This window comes from Zalophus californianus, chromosome 17 (assembly GCF_009762305.2).
Source record: "Zalophus californianus isolate mZalCal1 chromosome 17, mZalCal1.pri.v2, whole genome shotgun sequence".
Lineage (NCBI taxonomy): Eukaryota > Metazoa > Chordata > Mammalia > Carnivora > Otariidae > Zalophus > Zalophus californianus.
Window position 1 is genome coordinate 32,901,366 of NC_045611.1, and position 24,449 is coordinate 32,925,814.

Below are 24,449 nucleotides of genomic sequence, written 5' to 3' on the forward strand. Positions count from 1 at the left end.
AGGAAAGCGGGGGCCACTGATCCATCCAAACAGCTGGAGTCATGCCCCCAAGGCCCCAAGTCCATGACACGCCACATCCATCGGCTCTAAGGCGCGTGCTGCTGGCTGGGGCGGCAGCTGACTGCCCGCCCCCCCCCCCCCCGCCCCACCCCCGCTCCTCCACCCCACACACCTGTCCAGGGGACAGGTAGCTGGAGCATGCCATGAGCCACTAATGCGCAGGGCTTTTCAGAAAGCCTGAGCCCCAGGAGAGCTTTGCAGGCCCCACAGGCTGCAAGCCACTTGGGAGTCCACTCTCCCGGCACAACCAGCACCCAGTTCCCAGGGACAGTGGTGAGCCTGGGGCCTCCCACAGCTATTCCGTGCACGAGTACCAACTCTCTCCTCCCATACCCTCTTCCTCACAGCCTCTCAGGTCTCTGCTTCAATGCCACCTTCACGCAGCTTCTCCCAAGTGCTCCTGTCCATTAATGTGCCTGTAAGTACTGATTAGACTGGAAGCCTGTCCATTAATGTGCCTATAAGTACTGATTAGACCGGAAGCCATGGGAGGGCAGGGACCACATCTCGTTTATGTACCACTGTGTCCTCGATGCCTGGTCCAGCTAGGGGGTTCTTATGAACAACAATTCATTATTGATCATAATTAATAGCTGAGTACCTGAAAGCAAAGGCCTGATCCCACTCTTCCATCTGGGAGAGAATGAGGCAGGGAAGGTGGCCTAATCTATCTTCATTCATTCATTCAGCAAACACATCGTGAGTGTCCACCATGTGCCCTGGGGCTACCACAAGGAAGATGTATTCCTCAAAAAGTGATTCTTTCATTGCTGACGTTCTGTGTAGCTCTCTTAAGCCCTCACAGGGACAGTTCGTTCCCTGCGGGTGGTACCGGAGCTTCCCGGTGCTAGGAGTCCTCTCTGCACCCCCGTGGCCCACCCTCTCCGCTCACTCCGGCCATCCCCACTGGGTGAGGGGATGCACCATTCCCCCAAGTTCTAGGACCCCAGGAGACATGCCATGCTTGCTTCCTGGTTCAGCCTCTCCCTGGGTTTATTACAGTTTGAATAAAACGCAAATGTGCAGGGGCTGTTCCTGACTTCCAGAGACTAGAACACGCATGGCCCCGACTCGGGGGGGAACTTCTCTCCCAAAGAAGAAAAGTTCCAAAGGTAGGAAGAGATGCTCCTCGAAGTCTCCCAGAGACCACATCACAGAGATTCATTAAAGTTTTCAGAATATGACACCCTTGCCCACCACCTGCCCTCCTGAGGGACCCAGCCCTATTGGAAACCAGAAGCCCCACCTGGCACTTTGCCCAGCTCAGGCCTCCCTATTCTTTCCCTCCCAACCCCCCCCCCCTGGGGTAGAGAAAGCTGCCAGATGGGGCTAAGAAGCTGGTCCTGGGTGCCATGGGCAGAGGAGACCCTCCATGGAGAACCCAAAGATGCCAGCAAGTGGACGCCCAGATGCCTCCACCAGCCTCAAAGCAAATCATCTTTTAATTCTGGAAACACCAAATACTTAATTTATGCTTTACCTCAAATGTCAAGTCTACCTCCCGGCACATAGCTTTGAAACCACGTAAGGAGGCCTAACGCTTTCCATATGGTGAAGACATGGGGCCTTTTAATTGTGCCAACTGGTATCATTCAAGGGTGATTCCCCTGGAATCCGGCAACTGGGGCAGCAGCTGGGCCAACAGCCAGCCTCCAACCTCATCACCCAGCCCCGCACGGCCCCACGGGCTCCCACGCAGCCTGCGCCCTCCCAATCTTCCCCAAAAAGCAAAATGCACTAGGTGCCCCCTAATCAAATTACCAGCCTGCCTGGCGGCCACCTTCAACCCACAAGCAGGCTTGCCAGCACCACAGCTCTCAGCCCGACTCTTAAGGCAGATCTGCCATAAAAGAACAAAAGGGCCAAACCCGGGGTCGGGGGGATGGGGGCCCAGGAACTGCTGGTCCTACACATTCATGTCCGCACACGCAGGTACACACCTCGGAAGCACAGTGCACCCAGGTTCTGCTTGTCCAGGGGTTCGCCATCAGCCTCTCCATGTCCGCTACGTGGCTCCATCCCTCTACCAAGTTTTTGATTTCACCCATTATATTATATTACATTTTCCAGACCCGGTATTCGCAATTGGTGTTCTTTTGTAACCACCTGTTACGGTTTTGTCTTTACCTCTCCTTCTTTATCTCTTTGAGATTATTAGGCTTATTTAAATTTCTAAGTGTTTAGCACACTGTTGTCTGGCTTATAAATCGTTCACGTCATTGTTCTCTCATAGTACTCTGACCTGTCACCATCTCTCATCAGTTTTCTCCTCTGAGCTCATGATTCCTTGAAACCCCGCCCTTAGCCCGTTGTCCATCCAAGTGCGTCTACAACGGATGGTGGGGCAGGGGAGGGAGGAAACTTCTGGATTCCTAATCTGGGTTCCCATCTCTGCCCCACCAGTGCCTCAGCAAACCTCCTGGTACCTTTCTCCCTTTTGAACTCTTTTTCCAAGAGTCACATGCCATAACCCGGCCAGGGATGAGAATGTTATTATACCCATTTTGCAGATGAGCTTAGGTAAAAAGGCTTGTACAAGGTGGCAAGCTGCAGTGGCAGAGCCTGGCCTCATTTATTTTTGTACTCAGGATGGCAGGCTTAGGTTAGCGCCAGCAAGGTCACCCTCTCCCATCCCAGGACCTTCCAAGCAACTGGGACCCACCCTAAACACTTACAAAGCTACTCAGGCCCGGTCAGGAAGGAAGAGGGCAAGCAGGGGCCCCTCCTGCTCCTGCCTGCCTCACCACCCGCCTCTTCCCAAAGTACTCAGCAGCTGGTCAGCATGCCGCCTCTCTGGAAATGAGTAAGGGAGGCACCCCCCACCCCGGGGCAGATGCTCTAGCACAGGCCTTTGCCAGTCATGGCCCCTGTTTTCTAGAAAGTGCTCCAGAAAGAGAGAAAGACAGAGTCCACATCAGCCGGCTGGCAACTTTATAGGGTTAGGAGGAGGAGCAAGACAATGTAAGCAAAGTGCTTGACATACACAGGCACTTAATAAATAATAATGTTCATTGCAATAATAATAATGCTGGTTGGGCGAAACACTAATGTGCTTCCAGCCACCTTAGTGAAAGGCCAGGTGGAGTGGAGACAGAGACCATCCCTACGCCGGGCCTGGGGCTGGTGGGGGGACCTCTGCCAGCCCCCGGAATCCAGCAGACCTTGGAGCTCACACCCTACATCCTGATGATCTAATGGAAGAATCTGCAGCCACCCTTTCTGCACCACTGGGAATCACCGAAACGCAACTAGGCAGGAGGTTGCCCACTGCTGTCTCATTCACTATTTCTCCATGTCTCCCAAACTTCGGACATTCCATTTCCATAGTCACAATTTTGACCACTTTTACTTAGTATTTTGCTCGGAATCAACTTTCACCACTCTCTTTCAATTTAACTTCGTCCTAAATGATACTATCCGTGAAATCATGGGTTTTATGTCCTAGTTACTATCTTTTCTGGTAACAGAAATGCTTGCCTATTAAGATAACAAACATTCCTCCAGGCACCACCTGAAATCAGTGCACACATCCCCACCGTGCAGCCCCTGACCTTGGGCTTCCCCTGACCTCTCCCAGGTTGGGCTCGCCATCCCCACCCCTGCAGATTCGGTGGCTGGGCCAGGGCTGGTAGGAACCCCGGTGCCCGGGTCCCAGTCACCAAAGCAGAACTCCCCAGGAAGCAGAGGTTCCCTCCCCTTAATATCTTGGATGGCAGTGCCCGCCCTCCACTACCCAACATGTGTCACGCGGCTGGCTCTGTGTCTCACATCTTCAAAAGTGCTTTGAACAAACATTAATGACCCCTCAGTGTTTCTCTGAGAGAGGGGGCGAGGAAGGGAGGGGGCAAGCACCACCCCATGCTGTCCTCAGCTGGGGGAATAAACCAGGCAACAAAATTCCATGACTTCACCAAAGCCACAGACTTAAGCTGGGGCCCCCTCCCCACCCTCCCTCATTTCCCCCAATGGCAACTTTTACTGGCTCACATTCCTCTTGCTGGGAATACTACTATTTAATTAAAAACGACAGACTTTTGTTTTCCTTTCCTTCCTTCCTCCTCCCTCCCATCCTCCAGGACTGGATGCCAAGGAGACCCACCAAAAACATGCGGGTAACATTTGTTATGGCTTTGAAGATAAAAGTCAATTGAAGTAAACCCTCGCTGTATTTCAAGTTTCCCCTAAAGCATGGAGCAAGCTGCCTGGCAGTTGAGGAAAGGAAAAAAAAGGGGGGGGGGGGACTACAAATAAATGTCATTCTGCAGGAATACTTTGTAAAAATAAACAGGCTGAAAAAACCCAAAACTTGATTAATGGAAATCCACTCAGTTGGCCTCTGTCTTGAGCTGCAAATGCATTTGTTCATATGGCTAAATCGGATCATTTTCACTGGGCTTTAAATAAGTAAGTAGATCAAAAACTATAAATGGTGGGGGAAGAAAGGGAAGTTTGTAGTTCTGTTTCTAAAGGGCCTCAACCGCAGTGCCCCCCACCCACCCAGTTTTGACCTTTACTGGGGGACAGCAGCTCCAATTCCAGCCCAGCCAAGAGATGAAGAAAAATGGAGAAGAGAAAGCCCCCCAGCTAAGCAAGACAGTGGGAGGAGGAGATGGGGGCTTTTCCCAGATGCAGAGATTATTGCATACGTGCACAAGAGGGGACTTTATCCACAGGCTCACTTCCCAACACCGGCCCCTGCAACTGAGCTGCAACCAGCCCAGGTGCCACAGCCCCAAAACACACACACACACACACACACACACACACACACACACACACACACACCACATCTGAAAACTCCACAGGCCCCTCCCTAGCCCATGGATAAGACCAAAGAACTAACCAGACCTGAGACTCAGTCTGTTCCCCTCTAAGTTTAAAAAAAAAAAAAAAATTAAATGTCACATCAAAAAGTTGATTCATCCTTTGATCCTTGGCTTGTTCGAGTTCCACGCAGACCATCTGAAAGCCCCGTGCAGAGTTCCAGAGCTCCTAGGACATCTGTGAGCACCAGTCCCAGGCCAAGAGCTGGGGCTGGACTCACTCACTTCCCTGTCACATCGACCACTCCCCCAGGAATAACTCCAACTCAGGGTGGGCCCTGGCTGCAGCAGCAGGAGACCCTCTCTCTCCCTGTGGGCCAAGTGAAGGGGTACCAGGTCTCAGTGCCCCCTAAGCTCTGCTATCTTGATCACAGTCTCTTCTACTGGGGTTCCTGGGCAGATGGTACTGATGAATGCCACAGACACTTGGAACACATTTGGAAGCCAGCACAGTCCCGCCCTCCACCCAGACACCCCTAGATGCCTTCCCTGTCTTCCTAGCAACCCCCCTCCAAATCTACCTTTGAATGCTGACCGCAGAAACAAGGTAGAAGTCAGAGCAGGCCCCCAAATTCCTCCAGCACACACAAGCTTCCCCACAGACTGGACCTGCACCACCTCCTCACCTAGGACTTTTCTCTCCCCAGACAGCCCTCTACCCCCAGCCAGGCAGGAGACTGACACCTGAGCCACCTCTAAGAGTCCCGAAGACATGGGGGTACCAGTGGTTTTGGTGGGGCAGGGGCAGCTGCAAAGGGACTTTCTGGACTTAGAAGCTGTGCCAAGAGGGTGCTAAAAGTTGGGGTGGGTAAGGAGACCCGTCTCTGGGGCTGAAATGTAGCTGGGGATCGTACCCGGGTTCCTCTGCCAACGGTGCCGGCCACCTGCGGCTGTCGGGGTCCAGAGCTGCCGCCTGGACAGCGCTGCCTCCCGATCCACTCCTCGATGCCTTTCCGGGCCCAGGCGGCGCTCACGGCGAAGCTGTCACCTGGGGCGGGGAAGACACGGAGCCCCTGAGTCTGGCCCCTGGGCCGAAAGTTACCCGAGAGAGGAGGGAAAGAGTGGGCTCGGCAGAGGCCGTGGGGCCAGGAGGGGGTTGAGGGCCGGGGCACAAACCGAGAGAGAGGGACGCAGGTACTTGGGAGAAAGGGGTTCAGCGAAGCCCCAGAAGCAGAGACCCAGAGGGGAGCGCGAAGGGGGAGCAGCACCCCGGAAAAGGGGTTTGGGGATCAGAAGAGCGAGCACCAGAGGCCAGGACGGCAGAGGAGAGGGGTGAGGGTCAGAAGACGGGTGCAGTGAGCACGGGATGAGGGAAAGCGGAAAACTGAGGATCAAGAGAGGGGCGCAGTGGGCGCAAGAGCCCAGAGCTCGGGAGAAGGGGCTGAGGGCCGGAAAGAGAGGGGCAGGATCTTGAGGGAAGGGGCTTAGGAGTCTGAAGAGGGGGGCGCAGTGAGCGCGGAGGGCGGGGACCGCAAAAGGAGGGGTTGGGGGTCAGAAGAGAGAGCACAGGACGGCGAGGAGGGGGTAGGTGGGACAGAAAAGGGGGCGCGGAGGCTGCTCCCGGAGCGGGTCTGTGGGACTGGTGGCCAGAGTTGGGGGTGGGGGTGGCCCTGGTAATAAGATCCCGCGGGCTAGGCCATTCCGCCGCGATCCGCGGTGCTTCCCAGTCCATCCCCCCGGTCCGTGCCCCGCGCGCCCCTACCTTCCGGGCTCTCCCTGCGCTTGCACACGGCGGCTGCAGGCACATCGCGCGCGGCGGCGGCGGCGGCGGCGGCGGCGGGAGCCGGAAAGAAAGGAGAGGCAGAGAGTTAGCAATCGCGGGGGCGAGGGCGGCCGGGGCCAGGGGGCCGGCGCGCGGGCGGGGACACTGACCCGGCTTGGAGTGAAGTTTCCCCATGCTGGGGGCGCGGCGGGCGGGGGCGTCCCTAAGCCATGCGCCCGACCCGCGGGGTCCGCGGCTCGCCGCGCCTCGCCTCGCTCTCCTCCTCCCAGAGCAACCCCGAGCCGAGCGGAGCCCGAGGCGGCGCCGGGACCCGCTCCTGCCGCCGTCGCCGCGGCCCGACTGACGCCCGGGCGCGCCGAGCCCCCAGCCCGCCGCCGCGGCCCGCGCCTCCCCGCGCGCCCATTGGCCGGGCGCGGCGCATCAAAGGCGAGGCGGGCCGCGGAGGGGGCGGGAGGGGGCGGGAGGGGGGCGGGGAGGGGGCGGGCGGAGGGCGGGGCGGGACGGCGGGGCGGGGCCAGGCGCCGTGGGGCCGACGCAGCGCCCCCCTCCAGGCTGAGGTCTTCAGCCGGGCGCTGGGGGCCGCGGGGCCGACAGGTCGGGGGACCCGAGTTGGGGAAGGGCCTCTGGCCAGTGGGCGTATTGGACGAGACACCCTCCCGAGTCCGGTCTGCTTTAGAACAACCGCGGCCCTCGCTAACAGTATTGTGCCTTCCCTCCGCTCTATTTTCCTCGAAGAGGGCCGGGCAGGACTCAGTGGCTCCAATTTACAGGTGATGTGACTGAGGTCGGGGGAGGAGACGCGGCTTGGGCGCTGAGGTCGGCTGCGCGCCTGCTGCGCTGCCCCTTCCCGATCTTACCACGACCTGACTTTGGCGAAAAGTGTTCGCTTATTACTCGCCCCGTGCTCCCACTCTGCCCCTCTAAGTTTTGATTTAGGATCCAAGAGGAGCCCCCACCGCGCCTCGAGCCGGTTGTTGGCCCAGCTCACTGCTGGCGGCTCCAAGTGTCCGGCAGCCACGAGTTGCCAGCCAATCGCTCGGATGCCTCATGCCGGGTCCGTGGGTGCCCTCCCCGGGGTCGAGGCGCGCTGCCAGCCGCGCGGCCCGGAAGGGGGTAACCGCTGGGTCTTTGATCTTCCCTGGTTTCCGCTCCCTGCTGCAGCTCGCCAGACCCAAGGGCTTGTTTGTTTTGTCTGGGGAAGTCTCTGCGGAGGGGAGGGCGACATCAAGGGGTTCCACCCCACCTTTGTGGTTCTCAGGGAGAATGCCTGCTCTGCTGGGGACATCGTGGGCCTGTTAAGTTCAACCCGGTACCTGGCGGCCTGGGCGTGGGAAAAGAAAACCCTGTGCTAAGGAGTGAGGAGCCGGACTCTGCCCCTGGGAGTGAGTTCTCTGTGTGAGCCTCAGTTTTGTGGTCTGTAAAATGGAGGCTCAAGTCTCCCCATTTTGCCAGCTCCTTGGAGCGGCATTGCCCAAGAAAGATAACGTAAGCAACATGTGTAAAGCTAAACTTCCTAGTAGCCACATTTTTTTAAGTAAAAAGAAACAGGGATTATAAGAGTAACACTTATCACGATGAGCACTGAGTAATGAATAGAATGGTTGAATCACTGTATTGTACACCTGAAGCTAATATAGCACTGTATGTTAATTATACTTCAATAAAGAAATTAAAAAGAAAAAATTTTAGAAACTTGTAAGAACGCTAAAAGAAAAAATAGGCCATCTCACTCATCAACATAGAAAAAAAGTAAAAAGAAACAGATGAGATTAACTTTAATAATATATTTTATTTAACCTGATACGCCAAAAATATAATTTCAACATATAATGAGATATTTTATATTCTTTGTTTGGCACTGTTTGAAATCTGATGTGTATTTTACACTTAGAGCACATCCCCACCCAGACTCGCCGCATTGCAAGAGATCAATAGCCACGTGTGGCTGGCTGGTGGTTGCTGTGTTGGCCATGCCAGCTCCGGACCCTCTACCTGTCTCAAAAGGGCGTTGGGAACTGCAGGGGCCTCCAGAGTCATAAATCTCTTACAATGTCTTACTCCACAATGTCTCAAGAATGTCTTAACTTCCACCGTCCAAACTTCATGCTTCCCACACCCTTGTTGGTGAAAATGAAGGCTAATCTTATCAGCAGGTATATTAATGCCTTTAGCAGGCTGGTTTCATTTGCGGAGTGCTGGGACTCCCCAAAATATTGCTACTGTCCATTTTATAGTGCACTTGTTTACCCAGCACCTGCTACGAGCCAGCCATCATCCTAAGTCATGGGTAGCCCTCACAACCACTCTCTGATGCAGGCCTGGACTTGTTCTTTACAAAGAAAGGAAACCACCAGGCTCAGAGAGCTGAAGCCGCTTGTCCAAAGTCACACAGCGAGCCAGTGACCTGGTGAGGAACTGAACCCAAGCCTGTTGATCCAACTGGCCAGGCTGTTTTCACTCCATGAGGCTGCCCCAACACAGTCTCAACCTCACATCCCAAAATGTCAATATTGCCAAAATGAACCCCCTCCCCCGCCCGCCGCCGCCCAAGATGTAGGAAAACGAAAAAGCAGAGCAGCATAACGGGAGTCAGGAGTAGGAGGGAAGTGGGGGGTTCGAGTGTCTGATTCTGAGGGCAGGAGCTCTCCTGCAAGCCCCTCCAAAGGAAATGGCATTCGGTTGGGGCTGCTGTCAGACTCTCTCACCCCCCAGGCCCCGCCGGTGCCAGGGTGCATCAAAATCAAAGCAAAAACTCTGCGCGTTCTTTCTCACAGTGCTCAAAAAGTTGGTTACTTCCTTAAACCGGTCATGGCTTTCTTCTTTCATGAGAAAAAAGTATCCCCTCTTCCCTTGGGAATTTCTTTTTTGCAGTTCAAAAAGAGATAAAAGCAAGAACTAAAACTCCGCAGTTACCAGTTTGAGTCTTGGGGGAAGTAAATCCCAAATGTCCAGCCCAGACACAAAGGCCCCCCTCCACCTTCAGGCTGGCCCTTCCCAGCCGGGCAGGCGCCGGGGACTTCGCTGCTGCCTCCTCCGTTGGAATCGTGACACCACCGCCCCCACCGACCTGGCCCTGGGGCGAGAAACCAGAGAGGTGGGCCTTGTGGTGAAACCTTAGCCTGTCCAGGACTCTGAGGAGGGGCTCCCTGGGCGCCACCAGCCCACCGTCCCCCTGGGGTGGCTATTCGGCCTGCGCCGGCTCCCCGCCCCACGACTCACTGTCTTTTTATGTGTTTTAATAATTTATCTGGCCCACTTCTTGGGCTGAATACTTACAGTGACACATCTTTTTCTTTGAAGATTTCCCATCCTTTGGGGGAGGAGAATGAAAAAGGATGGGAAGGAAGAGATAAGAGAGAGAGATTATAACAGAAACGGGTTTCATGGGGCTTGAGATTTAGCAAGGCTGGTTTAGGTGAAATGTGTTAGACGTGGAGCCAGGGTTTTGTTTTTGTTTTTTTTTTTCTTTTAAAAACCACATCACCCTCGTTGGCCACCCCCACGCTTGGCCCCAGGTTATAGCTGTCAGCTCTGGCTCCCTTCAAAGGCCACCTCCTAGAGAAAGCCCTCCTGACTTCCCAGCCTGAACAGCTCTGACCACTCAGATTAGCCCAGCTTCCCTCCCCTGCCTCTGGGCTTGGCAGTCCTTATTTTATAATGAGGGCACTCAATGTTCCTCCTGGAGTCTGGGCTCCTTAAAAGAGGGGGTCTTGCCTGGCGTCTCTAGATGCAGTACCCAGCACTGCCCACAGGAGGTGCTCTAGACAGACTGAGAGGAGCCCGCTGAGTCCCACAGACACCACCCACCCGGCGTGTGTGGGTGTGTTGTCCATGAGAGGGTGGGCCCCTGCCAAGAATGTGCTCTGGGATATACTGAAGAGAAAATTAATGTCCAATTCTGCTGGTTCCCCCTTGGTCCCTGGGTTGCTTCATTCCGCAACCCCCACTGAGATTTGGCATTTGCTAAGTGGCCTGGAAACCCGGTTCGGGGTGAGGAAGGGAGAGTTGAACTAGTCTGCATGAGAAAGTCGCAGGAATTTTGGAGATGGCAACCAGGAAAGGGAAGGGACGTGTGTCAAGGGGACCAGAGAGTATGGGAGAAGAACACTAAATCAGGGCCTTAAGAAGGGGCAATCCAGTGAGGAGGGAGGCAGTCAATCACTTTTCAGGACAGTGAGGTCTAATGTGTGATTGGCAGTTGTCACCTGCTCAGCTGTAGGGTGGGATCGCCCTCTGTTACTCCCAACCTCTGCAAAATCCTAACCATGTGTGTGCGTTAGTGGCACAGGACAGAATGAAGGAATGAGCCCAGCATAGGTCATCATAGGGCAATAGGCCACAGGCAGTGGAAATGTTCATCGCGGGGCGGCGGGGGGGCGGGGGGGGGGGTGTGTGCCGAGAAAGATGGGAGCCGGATACAGCCAGGAGGAGCACCAGTCCCAGGATCAGAGCTTAGAGATGAGGTAGAAGAGGCTGGGTTTCCCCTAGAACAAGGGGTGAGGTCCCCAAGCCATTCTATTCAAATATTACGGGAGAGGCCCCAAAGACAGCTACACTGCTTGAGCCTAAGTATTGGTTGAACTGAATTGAGTTTTGGGGCCACCAGCTTCTCCCAGGTCCGGGGTGTTTTGTTTCGTTTCGTTTTGTTTTGTTTTGTTTATTTGAGGGAGGGGAGAGACAGCACGAACAGGGTGAGGGGCGGAGGGAGAAGCAGATTCCCCACTGAGCAGGGAGCCTGATGCAGGGCTCGATCCCGGGACTTTGGGATCATGATCTGAGTAGAAGACAGAGGACTGAGCCACCCAAGCGCCCTTGGGGTGTTCTAGCAAGATCAGAGCACAGGCTTACCCGGAGGGAAGGAGAGAGGGAGGGAGCCAGCCTGGCCTCATCATGCTGCTCCTTGGTGAGACCCTGCTCTCTCTCCTGCGATGCCTGCCTCTCGGCCCTTGTCCTGTGCATCTCTGAAGCCCTCCCAGCTAGGGTGCAGGTCTGTCTACTTCCAGACTTCTATCACAAAAGGGAGAAAGAAACTTCCACCTTCTTGAGCCTTGGTTTTTCAGTTACATGCAATTGACCTGGGCCCTAATCACCACACTTGGTCTGCACGTCCATATAATAGAAAGCAGGGTGCAGCCAATCAGCATTTCCCAAAGCAGGTTCCGTGGAGAACACCAGAGCTGTGAGATGCTATCATGATGTGAAAGAAAGGGTTCTGTGGGAAACTTTGGGCAGCCCCTGGCTTAGCTGAAGGGTGACAAGTTCCCTTTCTGCAGGACTTGTCAGAACCTTCAGCTTTGTGATTCTTCAAGAGGAAGGCATCCTAAGCAGTGTTGCTCAAACTCACCGACCTGGGGAACCCATTTTAGGAAGTTTGAGTGCAAACAAATGGTCGTGGCACACACTTTGGAAAATGCCGGACTAGAGGGCTTCTAAGGTTCCTTCCAATCTGAGATTCCAAGTCCTAATCCAGGGACCTAACCTAAGGGGATGGCAGGAAGGAAAGCCAGTGAGGACAGAGCCAGTGTGAAAAGATACATGTACCCACGTGCATCTATGGTGTGCACTTAGCATGTCGCAGGATGTATATGTCCACCTCCAGGCCCCTGAGCAATCAGACACCCACTCCACATGAGGCTCCACGGCCACAGTTTGAGGCAAGAAGGAAGAGCATCACTGTAGGAAAGTTCATGGTCAATTTGCCTGCCTCACTGGCCTTCTCTCCTCTCTCAGTCTCCTCCCCCTCCTTCTCCTTCCCCCTCCCACCCCCCCATTGCCTTTGCCATCACCTCCACCTTCTCCTTCCATCCCACAGAGCACAGCTTCAGGGAGGCCCTGCTGCCAAGGCAGTACCACATGACCCCTTTGCTCCTTGGCCGCAGCTGGCTGGATGCCTGACCCGTGAGCCTGCCCAGTCGGGAGCTCTTTGCAGGATTTGAACAGAGAGGCCCGGGGTCTGGGGTCCGCTTGCTGGTGGTCTCCAAAACCCAAGGGCTCCATCGTTCCAGGGGCTGGAGCAGCTGCTTAGGGTCCACATGGGCTAAGGAACAGGCAAAAAAGAAGCAGAACTAGGAGCAGAGGAAAGCAGAGATGGTAAAGCAGGTGGAGAGAGACACGCGGACAGACTGTCTCGGTCCCTCAAACGGCCTATTCCCGGCTCCTAACCTTGTTGCTTCTGCCTGTGTGTTCTGACCTTGGGTCCCTGACAGACCGTTGGTCCCCCTTTCCTGGGCTGGGGTCAAATAGCCTAGCTGAGGGTTCCTTGGAATTTAACATACATATGAATTCCCTGAGATGGTGTGAAAATGCAGTCCGGGGTGGGACCCGAGAATCTGCATTTCTAACAAGCTCCCAGAGGAGACTGCTGCCACTGGTCTGTAGACCACATTCAAAGTTCAGGAAAGTTCTGCATTCTCAGCAGCCGCTAGGGTTTATGACTTGCTTTGTCACTGAGTAAGTAGCAGTATTCGGAGGAAAAGGAGGGACAGAAGTCAGGGAGAAGGGACCCGAGAAATAAAGGTGTTTCTCTTTTACTAATTAAGTCATTCAACAAAGATCTGTTGAAGGCCTAACTTATACCAGGCTCTTAGGTTAACCAAACAGACAAAAATAAGTCCATGAAATAGATGGTATGTCTATGGGGGGCAAATCAAGTGGGAAAGAGGGAGAGGAATTACCAAGGGAGGAGTTGCAGTTTTAGGTAGAGGGGTCAGAGGGTAATCTTTGAGTGAAGACTTGGAAACAAAGCAGGGAGCCATAGAGATGCATAGGGAAGCCAGAGGAAAAGCAGGTCCAGGCAGGGAAGGGCGAGTGCAAAGGTCCTGAGGCAGGGACGTGATAAGAATGTTTTGGGAGCAAGGTGGACTGTGGCTCTGAAGCATGGGGGAATGGGAATAGGGTGTGCAAGGGGGAGGAAATGATGTTGGAAGGTGACAAGGTTCATCACGAGAGCCTTGTGGGCCTTGCCAAGGGCTTCAGCTTTATTCTAGGGAAATGGGGGTCATTAGAGACCTGTGACCTGGAGTGCCCGGGCTACTGTGTTGTGAGCAGAATGTGGATTAGGGGGTGGCAGCAGGAGACCTGGCAGAAACAAGGAGACCAGTAACAAGGTGACTGCAGCAATGTTGTGACATGATCGTGGCTTACCCTTAAGTGATAGCAGCCAAGGAGGTGAGAAGTCAGCTGTGACCATATTTGGAAGTCAGAGGCAATGAGGTTAGCTAACACAGTGGACATGGGGTGGGAGAGGAAGAGGAGTTGTGGAAGATGCCAGAGTTTTTGACCTGATCCACGGGAAGGAGGGAGACTGCAGTGGAGCTGTGTGCAGAGCGGGGAAGCTCCCGGGCTCAGTCTGAGCACGTTACTTTGAGAGGCCTGTTGCATAGCCAAGCAGCAAGGTCAAGTGGACAGGTGGATCCATGAGCCTAGGGTTCAGAAGCAAGCTGCAGTCTGCAGAGATACACCTGAGCATCATGAGCATGTAGACGGAACTTAAAGCCTGACAGTGGATGCGATCCCCTGGGAAGTGAGTGTAGACGGAGAACAGAATCAAGCCCTGGGGCCCTGCCAAGTTTAGGGGTTGGCAAGCGTCTCCTTAGAATCCAGCACCACCTCGACCTCTTGACCTCCATTCGGTCCTCACGGGCTCCCCTCCCAGAGAACCCCCTTCTCTTCTCGGTAATCCTTCTCATACCTGCTCACCACCGCCTGCACCGCCCCCCCAAGCTGGCAGATTCCTGGCTCAGCATCTGAACTCTCAAAGCACTTCTTTGTTCAAACCAGCCCCAGAGATAAATGAGACAATGTGTGTGAGCCGCTTAGGACGTCGGACCGACCGACCGGGAGGACGCCAGCTATCCCTGAGGGCGGTCACAGCACGGCACCTCGCCCTCCACGTGCGGGGGCCTGGCCCTGAGTCGGTCAGGTCTGTGCCGGCCTCACCACACCGTGCCTGGCGCACAGTAGGGTCTTTAGAGATGCTTGCCATAGGCAGGAATGACAGCACAGGGACCCATCTGACCAGAGGCGACACTGTCCCCCACGGCCTCTCCTGGCCTCCTCCAGGCCCCTCCCACATCATTTTTGTTTCTTCTGACTGTGCCCAAGAGGTCACTGCCCCCCCATCGCTCCAAGCATCTTCCACTCCCAGCCGGGGCAGGGGGACAGATGGAGACTGCTGCTCGGGCACGGGCCACCGTGGTCCCTCCCCTCTGAAACCACAGGGATGAGTGTTTTCTCCCCAATTTGCATCTTCCCACAGCGGCTGGGGGAACATCCTCCACCTGGCGCCTCTTTTAACATCACGATCTGCAGACTTCTCTGGGTGACAAGTGTCTTTGTGCTGGGCGCCCCCTCCCCAGCCCCTCCCTCTGTCCCTGGGTTCTGACTCAACCGGCTGGCTTCCGTCTTCACAAAGGGACCATTGAGAGGCAGGCGGTGGGACGCCGCCTTTGATCTGGGGTTCTAATAACGTGTGTATGTTTGCGTCCCAAAACAATGCAGCCACCTCGCAGGAAGGACAGAGGCAGGGGGAGGAAGAGAAGGTCCACAGGACGGTGACACTAGAGGCTTGCTTGTGAGCGCTGGCCGGCACATTTGAGAGCGCCTGCGCAGAATCTCCCCAGTGAGGTACACCCATCACACAGAGGAAGGCCCTGGCACCGGCTGGCACAGCAAGCCAAGCTCTGAGAGGTCACGGGGACAGCACAGGGGCGCCATAGAACCAGGGCTCACAGGTTCACCAGGGGAAGGGCAGCAAGTCTAAGGGAGGGGCTTGGGCCAGGGAGGTCCAGGGCCATCGGCCCAGCCTAAAGGTACAGCTACTGCTCAACACCGGCTCCCACCCAAGGGCCCAGAGTTGCTAGATCTTTGGATTTTTCAAGAGTAGCCTGGAAAGCCAGGTTTCGAAGTGAAATCTCCCCCTTTTTTTAAGTTGGCAACTAATTGTAAAACATGTTAAAGTATGAAACAAGCCTGCCTGTGGGTACCCAGCCTGGGGAACCCAGCACTGGAGACAGGGAGGGTGAGGAGGGTGACTGGCGGGGAGGCAATCATTCAGACCAGGCCCCGGGCTCTCTCCAAAAGGGAAAAATTAGGGTGAGGGTGCCAGCCTGGTTCCTGCGGCTTCAGGGTCCCCCACAATTGCCAGGCCCCGTGTGAAGGGCTCTATGCATTTTTTTATCTCACATCATCCTTACAAACACCCCGGAAATGAAGAGACTGTGATGATCATTTCCACTTTATGGATGAGGAAGTGGGCTCAAGGAGAATAACAGGGCTTCTCAACCAAGTTAAAGAGACTCGATCCCCCACTGCCTGCCAGCCAAGCCCTTACATGTGGCCACCACTGTACACTGTCTCATGGGCTTCAGGATGGGTCACCCAGGTTTATGCCACATACCACTTGGAGTTGTGCAGTGTATCAACTGTGCAACTGTACATGTCAACCAAGTAAGTGTTCATCAAGGTATATGTAAAGCCCTGGGGCTCAGCCAAGGAAGGTTGAGTCTGGGGCCTCCCCCTGAGAGGCTTCTTTTTTTTTTTTTAACGATTTTATTTTTAATTTAGTTATTTAACGGAGATAGCACAAGTAGGCAGAGAGGCAGACAGAGGGAGATGGAAAAGCAGGCTCTCCGCCGGGAGCAGGGAGCCCAATGCGGGGCTCGATCCCAGGACCCTGGGATCATGACCTGAGCCGAAGGCAGCTGCTTAACCGACTGAGCCACCCTGGCGTCCCCCCCCCGCCTCCCTGCCCCCGAGATCCTTCTTCCCAGCACAAATCTTGCTTCTGGTGAAGAAACAAGTTCCTCCTTTGCCCAGATCTTCTGCCTTCCGTGGGTACCAGAGAAAAACAAAGACCACGCAGAACATTAGCACTTCCTGTCTCCCATATCTGCCCTCAGTTCTCTCATCTGTAAATGGGGAGTGTAGCTAGGAAATGAACATGCCAGAAATAATTGGAGAGGGGTTCTAGGCTATCCGAGGTGGTTCTGCCTTCCTCACCTACCAACTGGGTGACCTTGGCCAGCTCCTTGGCCTCACTTTCTCCATCTGTTAAATGGTATGCAGTGCCTGGCTCAGGGTGGATTCTCCATAGGCATTGGCCATCACTAATGCTTGTGGTCATATGAGCCCTCCACCATAGGAACCACGCTCAGGAGGGGCCGGGCCTCCCTCCTGCATAGAGACTTCCATGGCTCCCACTTTCATCTGGCATCAGGCCAACTTCCAAGAACTCACAAGGCTGCACGTCACAGCTGACTTTTTGTGTTTGCAACAGAGGTGCAAGGTGACAGAGCTCTCACACCGTGTAAAGTGAGGTGGAGCCCACACTCCCTACTGCCCTCCATCCTCAGATGCTGTTCCCCGGAGTGGGGGGCCAGGGGCAAGGGCCAAGGCTCCTCCATCCATTGCCATGGGTGTCTCCAGGGAGGACCCTGGCCGTAACACAGGACCCAGGGCTGGCAGGTCAGGCCCTGGTAGAATGGAGCTGACCCCAGCAAGAAAAGTGGAGGGGAAGGGGGGGCTGAGAACAGGGCCTGGGAGCCCCTGCCCCCTCTTCTTCCTGCCCCTCTCCTAAACATGAACCTGCCCTTGTAAGAGCACCCTATCTATCGGGCACCCAGGTGGTCCAGGAGGACATACGGAGGACTAGCAAACTTGTGAAAAGTTCTTTGGCCTCACAAAAAACCGAAACAATCGGAACAAAACAGCAATAAATCAAGGTTTTACTCCGAGGAGAGCTGTGGGCCCTCTCAAAATCAGTGCCCCTTCCATTCAAGTTAGTGTTTTAATGCACATGTCACATCCTGGATATCTCTAACACCGGGTAAAAGTAATTCCAAGTTAGGGACGCCTGGGTGGCTCAGTCAGTTAAGTGTGTGCCTTCAGCTCAGGTCATGATCTTAGGGTCCTGGGATCGAGCCCCGCATCGGGCTCCTTGCTCAGCGGGGAGCCTGCGTTTCCCTCTGCCTGCACCTCCCCCTGCTTGTGCGCGCTCTCTCTCTCACTCTCTCTGGCAAATAAATAAAATAAAATCTTTTTTAAAAATAATAATAATTCCAATTTGAAAAAGTTGTTAATGCCAATAAAAATGCCAGTTTTTCTGTTCTTAAAAGTCAGCAAGCTGGGCTGAAATCCAGAGGGCCAGTGTAGGGGTGCCCACTCTCCCCCTCACCTCCCACCCGGGCCCCCTTGAGCGCTACCATTGGGCCAGTTCCATGGAGGCCCCGGCGGCCCCCTGAGGCTGTGACCTCTCCCTGCTGTTCTGCTCCCCACTCTCCCCACGGCGGGCTCCTGCTAGTCCTTCCATGCTGGCCTCGGTGTCACTTCTTCCCCGGCAAGCCAGCTGCCAGCCTCCATGTGAACCCCCAGCTGGAGCCCTGGGGAGGCCTCACCTCCAGCCCCAGTGAAACAAGACAGTTCCGAAAGAATTCTGGAGCCAGCTGTCAACATATTAATAGGGAAGGAGGCACTGAGACTTGGGTTTGCAGGATGAGCAGGAGCGGGCTCCTTCCCACTTTTAGGCAGCCACCTCCCGAGGATCAGTCCCCACACAACTTCTGGCCAGAGGACCAAGCCCCTGTGGCTAGGTGGAATCGGTGTGGTAACAGACTGTCTACACTGACCACCCCCTTCACCTCACACTGAACGCTAAGTCCAAGGTGACCCACTGTGGGGCTGGCATCAGGCTGCCCTACACCTCGTGCGGGCCAGGCACTGGCTGGGTGCTTTGCACGGTGTTGGGACAGAACCAATCTCAAGGAGATGAGGTACATGGAAAGTGTCACCACGCATACAAATAACCACAGACCAAGGTGAATCGTGAGCCAGTGTGTAGAAACACACAGCACAGAGCCCAGCAAAGACACATGTGATAAAAGGGGCTCTCATCATCATCATCATTATTATTAGTATGAAAGCACTAAAAAATAATGTTTTCTTTAGCACTTTTTGGTTGTAAATGTCAGTGGCAAGACCCACCGGAAACTAGCCCAAGCAGAAACGAACTTCATGGGCTCATGTAACCCAGGTACTGGGAGGACAGATCATGAGCAGCTTCAGACTCATAACCTAACAACCTTGTGTTGAGACTGAAAACAGAACTATTCTTCCCAGCTCAGGAGAGAAAAATCCTGGGGGACTCTGATTGGTCCAGCATGGGTCATGTGCACATTTCTGAACCAATCACTACAGGAGTTTGGTCGGTCCCGCCTGAGTCAGATGCCCAACCCTGTGGCTCGATGAGTTGATTGGCAGCTCCAGCCCCACCCCCACCACAATATTGGTTGGGAAGGAACAAGTCCCCCAAAGGAAACGGGGAGACAGGAGTCATTATCTCACTTGAGGAAAGCAGAATGTCCTTATAACTCCACCCTCCAGTGTGCAAAACTCAGGGCCTGTCAAAGAAGTATTGCCCCCACTTTATGGATGGGAAAAGTGAGTCTCAAATCTGTACAGGAACTTGCCCAAGGTCGTGTCATCTCTAAGTGGTGGTCCTGGGACTCAGTCTAGGAGTGTCTGCCTCCCTAGTGTTCCTTCTATCTATTCCCTGTGCGCCTGATACGAGGAGGAGAAAGACTGACCATGAGTAGGCACTGCTGTCTCCCGGCTCCTGCCTGGGCCACTTCCTCCCATGTCCAGAACGGAGCCTTGTCTTTGGAGACGTCTTCAAATGCGTAGACTTGACCCCTTAAAATTGACCCCTGGGAAAGGGAAATGGGAGATAGTAGGGACACAGGACTGAGAGACTGAACAATCTGAGGAGCAAGTTAGCAACTGTCCTTGGAGACACAGGTGACATGGAGACCAGAAGCCACAGATCTGAAGGAAAGCTGGCTTGGTGAGGGAGCCAGAGGATGAAAAAGAAAAGAAAAATCTGTATCATACTCTGACCCAGGCTGCCCTCCAAAGCTTCGTTTCAATGTTCAGAAAGAGGATTTTTGGATTTTCTCCTAGTGAGGAGAACCATAAGATGTCCTTCTCCAGATGGAGCTGGGCCTCCAAGTGACGGGGGCGCTGCCATCAGGACTGGCCCCCTGGATCAGTGGGCACCACTGGGAAGAGGCCAGTGCTGCCCTTGAGGGGAAACCATTCCATCTCTGGCGGTATCTGCAAGGTCTTCGTTCTTCAGGATAATGACAAGCCATTCTCCTTCCGTCTCCCAGACCTGCTCATGCTCCATCCTCTGGCTTCCGCAACTCTCCTCCTCCAGAAGCATCCAGCATTTCTTTTCCCCCCTCCGCGCTCTCCAAACTTACCTGCCCCGTGTCCTGTGAGAAGCCCAGCTCATCTGACTAACGGGTACCTGCCAGAGTCATTGGAGGTGTCCCAGGTGAAGACACCAATCGCCTTCCCCTCCCGGGGGACACATTTAATACATGACAGTGGGCCACTCCATGTGAGAACCCCAGAGCTGACTCCAGGGTTTGCAGAGGCCACCCTGACAAGCCCTCAAGGCAAGGCTTTCTGGGCATCTCAGTTCTTCCTTCCGTGACCAAAAAGGTGCCAAGTCCTGACAATTCTTCCTAAATGTCTCTTCCATCTGCATCCCCTCCCTCCACACCGCCACTGCCTAGGTGTGATTGATTGAAGATGGCTTACCTGTCCCTCTCCCTATGAAGCAGACTACTTATTTTTCCTGCTGAGTCTGAGCTGGTCTGTGACCATGGAACCAACAGAGTCTGGTGGAAGATTCTGTACAAGGGCTGGGCCTTTAAGAGGATGAACAGCTTCTGTTTTCTCCCACTTAGAATGTTTGCTTCTGGAACATTCCTTCTCAGAACCCGGCTGCAATGCTGGAAGCGCAAGCCACACAGAGAGGTCATGTACATGTGCCTGTAGACAGCCCTAGCTGAGCTTCTAGCGGCGAGCCAGCAACAACTGCCATTTTGGATGTCTAAAATAAGAGAGTCCCCAGGTAACTGAGGTCCCTGTTGCCATCACACAGAGCAGAACTACCCCACGGAGCCCAGTCATCCCCCCAAATCACAAGAGAGCATTTAAATGGTGGCTGTGTTGAGCCACTGAGTTTTGTGGTGGCTTGTGACACAGCAGAGGGACCCGAACACCAGGCTTAAGCTTTCATGATCTCTTCTGGTTCAGTTTGCAACCAGATGCTCCCTGACTGATCTCTAGGCCTCCACGTCCATCGGTCGCTCAAAGCTGTTTTCTAAGTGCAAGACTGATGATGTCCTGCTTCGGCTCAAAGCCTTCCACGGCCTCTCATTGTCCCGAGCGGGAGGACTTGTCCCCTGGGAGTGCACATGAGGACTAGCACAGCTTTATTTTCCAAATATTCTACTCAAAGGCTTGGAATCAGGGCTTCAGACTAGGAAAACGCTCCTGGTGTGGTAGATGAAATGATTTGTCCCCAGTTCTTCCCTGTCCACTTTCACACGATTCATGGTGAGCAGAGGAGGCTCTCCCATACCCAGGAAGTTGGACTTGGCCGTGTGATTTATTTTGCCCAATTGAATATGGGCAGGGCTGACACAGTGCCAGTTGCACGCCATGGCCTTCAGAGACATTTCATCTTTCCACTCCTCCTCCTCACACTTCTACGATCCACCATGAAAGAGTTTGCCCCAGCTAGCCTTTCAGCCTGGGTCCCCAAAGGAGAGACATGCAGAATGGATATGAACTCAATCCCCGGCCCGGCTCAGCCAATTCTAGTCAAACGCATCCGAGTCATCCCAGCTGGTTTTTAGAGCTGTAGTGAGAAAAATAAATCTTTGTTGTTGTATGCCACACGGGATCACTTGCTATGCAACACTACCACAGCAACAGCTAACGAATACATCGGGTGATTCGGAAGCTCATCCCCGATTTAGAACCACTGGCCTAAAGGATAAAGTCACAAATGCTTAGCCTGGCACTCAAGACCTTCCTCAGACTCTGAGCGCTAAAACAGAATCTAACCATGACCAATCCTAACAGAAAAGGGATGCATGGGTAGCTGTAAAATCAGACTGAGAAAATGGACAGAAAGCAAGTATTGTCAGGCAGCTGGGACCAGTGCCAGAAGAGGCATAGCTGAGGGACAGACCACCCCTGGCCCCCCTGGACTCTGGGCACTGGATCCTCAGGCCACTGCTTTACAGAGTGGGAATCTTTGGCTCCCCCTGCTTCTTTGAAGAAGGAAGCATCCCATTGGCCCAGCCACACCCTAGCCGTTAGAGAAGAAAGAATGGACATATGACTCCTAAAGAGGATAGGGTCAGATGCAAGGCAGCCCAAATCCCCAGTATCCAGTATCCCTTGAATCTTCATACTCTTTACAAATATGAAAACTCTTGAACTCGTCCTAGTACATAGTAAGTGCCATATGAATGTTTCTCAATAAATATTAAAACATTCTAGAATATTCTAGAATATTCCAAAACATTCTTCTAGGCCCATGGCTAACTCGGGCCGTTTTGATTTCCCTTTCCCGATACGGTAAGTCCAGATCCTTTCTAGGTGGGCTCAGAATCTGCCCCTTCCCTGAGGCCTTCCCCGATCTCCAGGTGGGAAGTGGCATCTCTTTTTCTCAGCACTCCAGCACGCACGGTCTGCCTGTCTTTTCCGATGCTGAGCAGCAGCTGGAGTCATCAGTCAATCTGTGAGGGCTGAGGTCTTCCCAGTGCTGAGGCCAGTGCCTGGTGCCTGGTAGGTGCTTAGGAGGCACTGGGAGGACACCAGAGCAGGAGGCCTTTTACCACCTTGTGAAACTCCCGCCTGCCTCTACACCCTCAAAATGCAGGCATTGGGAATACCGTGTGAGCTTAGGCTAGTACATATATGCAACCTGGCCCAGCTTAGAGCCCGCCGGTGAAATGCCACAGTGCAAAGGGCCTCTGGGTCAAAATCCTCATTCCTCAGGCTGGGATTTCAAATAACCACTCCCAGCTTTTGAGCTGAGCACATTGATTCTCCTATTCAGAAGTGCTTTGCAAATTGGCGGCTCCAAAAGGAGCACCCTGGAGCCAGAGTGGGTGAGCTCTGACCCAGAGAACAGAAGCCGCCGGGCCCCCTCCCTGTGCCTTCTCTAACCCTGGCCCCACTGTTAAAATCATTTCCAGCTTCAAGTCTCCTGTGCGAATATGAAAGAGCCTGCTGAGGACAGAGGGTTTGCCCGCATGTCTTCGGACCCCTCTACCCGACCCCTGATGTGCTCTGGTTCCCAATAGCCAGCACCCGTATCTCATGGCTGGCAAGCTCCCTTCAAGTGACTGGAGAACTCAGCCAGTGCCCAGCAGAGTGAGGAAGTCACTCTCCCAGTTCTCTTGCTTCTCTGCCACTCTGAGCCATGACTCGTGCATCTGCGGAGCACCCACGCGGCAGGGAGCCCACATGACCCTTTGCTCGATAGCCCATCCTTGCTAGCCCATCCTAGCACATCCTTGATGTCCCACCCTTGCTCACCACTCCATCCTTCTTGATATCCCATCCTCGCTTTATACCCCATCCTTGCTGGATACCACATCCCTGATATCACATCCTTGCCTGAGGAACTGACACTTTCCCTTCCCAGCCCCACTTTCCCACGTCCAGCGCATTCCCTCGTCTTTGGAGCTGCTTCTGGGAACCCACCCTAAGAGAGTAGAGAGGGAGAGAAGCGACAGTGATAAACGTCACCACCACTTATCACCATTCGGGGATAAACTGAATGCCACTCTACCTCAAGATCCTTTCATGCTTTATCTCTTTCCTCATCTCAACAGCGAGGAATCTGTATTCCCATTTTAAAGAGGAAGAAATGGAATCTCCGAGAACGTAAATAACTTGCCCAAGGTTATATCATTACTAGATGTTAGGCCAAGATTTTCTCACTACTGTATGTCCTGCCTCCCATTAGAAAGATGCCACCAATAAGGTCTACACACATATCTGTAAGTTAAAACTTGAGAATAAAAGCCGTAACCAATCCATTAAATAAACACGGGTAATGACAGTGTCCGTCCACGGGGAGGTTGAAGGTATGATAGTGAGGTTGTTGTCTATCAGGCAGAAGTCCCCCTCTTGGCCCCATCTTTTTCCTGGTATCAGACAGGGTCAAGCACGCAATCCGAATTTCTTTCCCCAGATCTGGCCCTTGAACTTAGGGGGTTGAAGTTGGCTGCAACCAAAGCATCAGGAGACAGATCCCTTGTTCTGACATCCTCTGAGATATAACCTCCAGATCCAGTTCTTCAGCCCTTTCTCCAGTCCTCTGAGCTACCCCGGGTATATTCCAATAGCTCAGGTGAATTCCAAATAGCTCAGGTGAATCAGAGCCTGGGGCAGCCACCTGTCCTCAAGCCACCTCAAGTGATACAGAAATTGGTACTAGGAGGGGGGTGTTGAAAGTGACCTACCTTAAAAACATGAAATCGTTTAGTGTAGAAGCCAATGAATTCCCCCTTTGTTGTGTAAGCGGACGACTGGAGTGGGATTTTTGCCCCTACCGCCACAAGGATCTCGAGTGATGATAAATGAAAAGGGAGAGAATAACCCCTCTTTGGATGAGCTTCCTTTAGCTGGGAATACCGCGTGAGCTTAGGCTAGTACATATACGCAGCCTGGTCCCTGTTCCTTCTGTCTGTTCTCTCCAACTGTGCGTTACAAGTTTGCTTAACTTCTTCCCTCTGTAAAGTCTGTCAGTGTTTCCCAGGTAACACGGGAGAAGGAGGCGGGTGGTCAGCTCGGGTAGGGGGTCACCTGGCGTGTCCAGGGGCACGATTCTTCTAGCAGTTGACCCTGTGCCCTAACTGACACCTCCTCCCCCAGCTCCCGCGACCTCCTCAGAGGCCTGCCGTCCAGGGCCGAGGAGCTAATCTCCAACAAGAAGAGAGGGAAGGAAGGAGGGAGACAGGGCTGGGAGGGAA

At 53.9% G+C, this 24,449-nt stretch overlaps 1 protein-coding gene across 1 annotated transcript in view; it reads right to left on the minus strand.

Moving 5' to 3' along the window:
* The window catches only part of NKD1 (NKD inhibitor of WNT signaling pathway 1), an 83,447-nt gene extending 76,514 nt beyond the window's left edge, over window positions 1–6,933 (minus strand). Inside the window, 3 exon segments of the mRNA XM_035725340.1 lie at window positions 5,738–5,871; window positions 6,586–6,618; window positions 6,756–6,933. Coding sequence (XP_035581233.1) covers window positions 5,738–5,871; window positions 6,586–6,618; window positions 6,756–6,780 — 192 coding nt within the window. The 5' untranslated portion in view covers window positions 6,781–6,933.
* Window positions 6,934–24,449: the final 17,516 nt, after the last annotated feature.